Source organism: Montipora foliosa, chromosome 3, assembly GCF_036669935.1.
Source record: "Montipora foliosa isolate CH-2021 chromosome 3, ASM3666993v2, whole genome shotgun sequence".
Classification (NCBI taxonomy): Eukaryota; Metazoa; Cnidaria; class Anthozoa; order Scleractinia; family Acroporidae; genus Montipora; species Montipora foliosa.
The window spans coordinates 27,728,290-27,733,289 of NC_090871.1; the positions used below are offsets into that span (position 1 = coordinate 27,728,290).

The 5,000-nt window shown below is 43.1% G+C and overlaps 1 protein-coding gene across 2 annotated transcripts in view; it reads right to left on the reverse strand.

Moving 5' to 3' along the window:
* Window positions 1-5,000, reverse strand: part of LOC137997224 (tetratricopeptide repeat protein 28-like) — a 91,118-nt gene that overhangs the window by 1,068 nt on the left and 85,050 nt on the right. For both annotated transcript variants that reach the window (XM_068843098.1, XM_068843097.1), the window contains 2 exons: window positions 1,577-5,000; window positions 1-1,090 (listed from right to left, as the gene is read on the reverse strand). The exon at window positions 1-1,090 is cut by the window's left edge and continues 1,068 nt beyond it; the exon at window positions 1,577-5,000 is cut by the window's right edge and continues 798 nt beyond it. In XM_068843098.1, coding sequence (XP_068699199.1) covers window positions 1,071-1,090; window positions 1,577-5,000 — 3,444 coding nt within the window. In that variant the 3' untranslated portion in view covers window positions 1-1,070. The remainder of the gene's footprint in view (window positions 1,091-1,576) is intronic.

Sequence of the window (5,000 nt, forward strand, 5' to 3'; positions counted from 1 at the left end):
CTTTGCCTCACCTATTTTGAATCTTCTCAGCTTGTTTAAAATCTTTGTTTCGTTGAAGTAGATTTGAAGTCTAAAGTAGACTGTACGTCGTATAAGTTGAATAAAAAGGGAAATGTCAGTTTGAGGGATGGAAAACAGTGATGACCGTTCTTAACAGGTACAAAATACTCCAAATTTGCATAAGTGGAGGAGAGCTAGACAAAGACTTTAGCTCGGATTGAATCTGTTTGCACGTTCAGTCGTGGTCGACGTGACTATGGTAGTGGAGAAGTAGACCGGTACTGATAGGCTTCACATAGACCTTACTCTCCACTTGGGGTGCTCGGTTTAGGAGGTGGGTGCCCATCCCGCTGTCAGTTTTAACATGGAGAAAGGATGGAATGCTTCTCTTTTAATACCTTTGTCAATTCAAGAGTCACTGACCAACGTTTGCAATGGTGCGAAATGGTATGAAATGACATGACTCGGGTAGTCATACCATTTTTAAAATTCAAAAAATTTCCACAAGCATATGCATGGGCAAATTCCCACCTCCCTAGGGGTTTAATTTGCACACAATTAAGAGATCAGGCAACTTTTACACCACGCACCTTTTTACCTTCTAGAAGTTTTAAGAAATCGCCCATTTCATTGAATTATTTTGCGTTGGTCCAGTCCCTCTGTGACAAAATATCACAATAATCAACATGTAAAACTTTAAAGTAAATAACTTTCCATTTGTTTGGTTCCAGGCCCTAGCAAGAGTCCACATCAGCGTTAGAAAAGTATCTGTTTTTGAACCAAGTTTTGCGGGAAAATAAACAAACAAATCGGCTAACTTTTGCCAAGTCCCTGATTTCTACCAAGTGATTAACTAATCCTGGAACAGATGCTTACAAAACAAGGCACAAATGTAAGGACTTGGATAGTATCTTAATACTACTGAAATCGCATGGTACTTTAACTATAATTGGCATGATATCTTGTGTCTGACTGCTACTGAGGTATCAATGATTGAATTGTTCTCAATAACTCAAATAATCGAGGAAAGGAAAATAACATATCGACGTATCACAGTCCAAGTAAGTTTTTCACGTTTTGGACATCGTTTCTGAAAAAACAAACCCAGGAAGAAAGAAACAAGTAGTGGGTTAAATGGCAATAATGAATTCGTTCTGATTGACAAGTAAATGATATAACAATTATCTTAACTCATTCATTTAACTGTTTGTACTAAAGTTAACAGCAACAATTCCTACTCACTGTTACTTTGACATGTAGACTTGAAGACCTCAATAACTCACTTCACTTGACATAAGCAATCGACAATCACCGATCAGTTTCACAGTCACTCCATCATAACACGGACTCAAACAGCTAGCTATCTGCAGGAAGCTGAAGTGACTCGGTGAATGCAGACATTATTTAATTCAGGTATTAGCCAAAGCAGTTCGAGTAAAAATATCCACTCTGGCAACCGTTTATAAAGCCATTTCTCTGTGAAGAACGTACCTGCTCCTTTCGACAAATTCCTGATTAAAAACATGTACAAAGTACCGCGATTCAGTCATTAAAGTTATATTTAAATGGCACTTACCATTCTTTTCGTGTTTGAGCTCCCCAAATTCAAAGGTGACATCATCGCCAATTAGCACAAATGGTGCCCAGTATTTTATGGCCGAATAGTTCTTTGTATCCTGAAGAGATTTCATGGCATGGTGAAGAGCTGTACTTGCACTTTTCCTATCTGCCAAGTGTTGGTAGAAACTCTCCATGAACATCCAGGTCGCTTCATCGTCGATTGCCCAGAGTGACACCAGAACAGACCGGGCACCAGCACACAGGAAAGCCCTGGCTATTCCCACAATACCCTCAGATTTTACCTCTCCCTGGCCACTATGACAGCAACTAAGCACAACCAGTCTTGCCTGAAGGCGAACTGCTTGAACATCGCTCAACGATAACATGTAATCTTCCTCTTCAGGGATCTGGGATGTGCGTTCGGGATTTGGGGCCAAAGCAATTTCTCCAAATTGGGCATCTCCATGTGCAGCAAGGTGGATTAAAGCAACTGACTTCATTCGTTTCAGCACCTCAGCTTTGGTTGCATTTTTTCCTGTAAGAGGAACGGTCTGCAGAAGTTTTCCAATTATATCCACCTCTTTTTTTGCACATGGCAGCTGTTTATACATGGGTTCACCAGTGCCGTAAGTGACTTCCCTCAAGCACGGATCGCCTACAAGCAGCGCTTCATTCTTACTTTGGAAGTTGTCAGGTGCCATAGTGATCAATTTTAAAGCAGTCAGCGAGGGAGTTACACGGATCCTGACAGAGTCACTCATTGCAGAAAAAGGAGCCAGGCAAAAGTGTCCATCAGGAACAAACACTAAGTCATCACCCTGGATCAAGTCCGCTATAGGACTGACTAAAACATCATACAAGGGCTGCAAAGAGTGCACAGAGAAGCTCAAAGACTGAAAGGTTTCTTCAACACCTGCCCTAATGCTCGACAAGTCGCTGCCTTGTCTTTCAAGTGAACGATTCTCGCATCGCAAAACGGCCCCTGCATTGATCTGTTCTAAAGTACTTTTCAACAGAGACTTAGCAGTTCCATTTTCGATTTTCTTTTGTCTAAAATTTATCCCGTTATCATCTCTTAGCAACCAGAAGCTGATCGTGTTCCCTTCAAGTGCTATGAAAACAGTTTGTGAAGGTAGATCTTTCATAACCAAAGAGATAGTTACCTTCATTGTAGGTTTCCCATCAACGCTGTATTGCATCTTTAAAATGTCTGCCAAAGCTTGTGCTCGTCCTTGCTCAGCAGCAGCCAAAGCTTCATCAACCTCTCCATTCTTCAAGAGTGCTGTCCACAGAGCGGTGTACGCAAACCCCTTTGTGTCACGAAAGCTTATTTTCCATGCATCCTCTGACCGAAGAAGACTCCTAACTTCATCAAAATAATAAATGCTTAGACGGTAGTAATTAAGAGCTTTGCTCAAGGAGCCAAAAAATTCATGAACAAGACCAATATCATAACATGCGATTGCCAGCCCTATTGGGTCCTCCGTTTCCTGGCAAATACTAAGATGTTGACAATGGTACTCTAAGGCTTGTTTGAAATTACCAAGACTTTCATAAGCGTTGCCGAGATTGCCATAGCTTGCTCCTTCTCCAGCCCTGTCCCCTACCTCTTTTGCAATACTAAGATGTTGATGGTGGTACTCTATGGCTTGCTTGAAATTACCAAGACTGTCATAAGCGTTGCCGAGATTGCCATAGGTTCTTCCTTCTCCGGCCCTGTCCCCTACCTCTTTTGTAATACTAAGAACTTGATGGTAGTACTCTATGGCTTGCTTGAAATTACCAAGACTTTTATAAGCGTTCCCAAGATTGCCATAGGCTGCTCCTTCTCCGGCCCTGTCCCCTACCTCTTCTACAATACTAAGATCTTGATGGTGGTACGCTATGGCTTGCTTGAAATTACCAAGACTGTCATAAGCGTTGCCGAGATTGCCATAGGCTCTTCCTTCTGCGGCCCTGTCCCCTACCTCTTTTGTAATACTAAGAAATTGATGGTGGTACTCTATGGCTTGCTTGAAATTACCAAGACTGTCATAAGCGTTGCCAAGATTGCCATAGATTTTTCCTTCTCCGGCCCTGTCCCCTACCTCTTTTGTAATACTAAGTCCTTGATGGTAGTACTCTATGGCTTGCTTGAAATTACTAAGACTTTGATAAGCGTTGCCAAGATTGCCATAGGCTACTCCTTCTCCGGCCCTGTCCCCTACCTCTTTTACAATACTAAGATGTTGATGGTGGTACTCTATGGCTTGCTTGAAATTACCAAGACTTTCATAATCGTTGCCGAGATTGCCATAGGTTGCTCCCTCTCCGGCCCTGTCCCCTACCTCTTTTGCAATACTAAGATGTTGATGGTGGTACTCTATGGCTTGCTTGAAATTACCAAGACCACCATAAGCATTTCCGAGATTGCCATAGGTTCTTCCTTCTCCGGCCCTGTCCCCTACCTCTTTTGTAATACTAAGAACCTGATGGTAGTACTCTATGGCTTGCTTGAAATTACCAAGACTATTATAAGCATTTGCAAGATTGCCATAGGCTGCTCCTTCTCCGGCCTTGTCCCCTACCTCTTCTACAATACTAAGATGTTGATGGTGGTACGCTATGGCTTGCTTGAAATTACCAAGACTGTCATAAGCGTTGCCGAGATTGCCGTAGGCTGCTCCTTCTCCGGCTCTGTCCCCTACCTCTTTTGCAATACTAAGAAATTGATGGTGGTACTCTATGGCTTGCTTGAAATTACCAAGACTGTCATAAGCGTTGCCAAGATTGCCGTAGGTTGTTCCTTCTCCGGCCCTGTCCCCTACCTCTTTTGTAATACTAAGAACTTGATGGTAGTACTCTATGGCTTGCTTGAAATTACCAAGATTTTGATAAGCGTTGCCAAGATTGCCATGGGCTGCTCCTTCTCCGGCCCTGTCCCCTACCTCTTTTGCAATACTAAGATGTTGATGGTGGTACTCTATGGCTTGCTTGAAATTACCAAGACTGTGATAAGCGTTGCCGAGATTGCCATAGGCTCTTCCTTCTCCGGCCCTGTCCCCTACCTCTTTTGCAATACTAAGACGTTGATGGTGGTACTCTATGGCTTGCTCGAAATTACCAAGACTGTGATAAGCGTTGCCGAGATTGCCATAGGCTGCTCCTTCTCCGGCCCTGTCCCCTACCTCTTTTGCAATACTATGATGTTGATGGTGGTACTCTATGGCTTGCTTGAAATTACTAAGACCTTGATAAGCGTTGCCGAGATTGCCATAGGCTGCTCCTTCTCCGGCCCTGTCCCCTACCTCTTTTGCAATACTAAGAACTTGATGGTGGTACTCTATGGCTTGCTTGAAATTACCAAGACTTTGATAAGCGTTGCCGAGATTGCCATAGGTTGCTCCTTCTCCGGCCCTGTCCCCTACCTCTTTTGCAATACTAAGATGTTGATGGTGGTA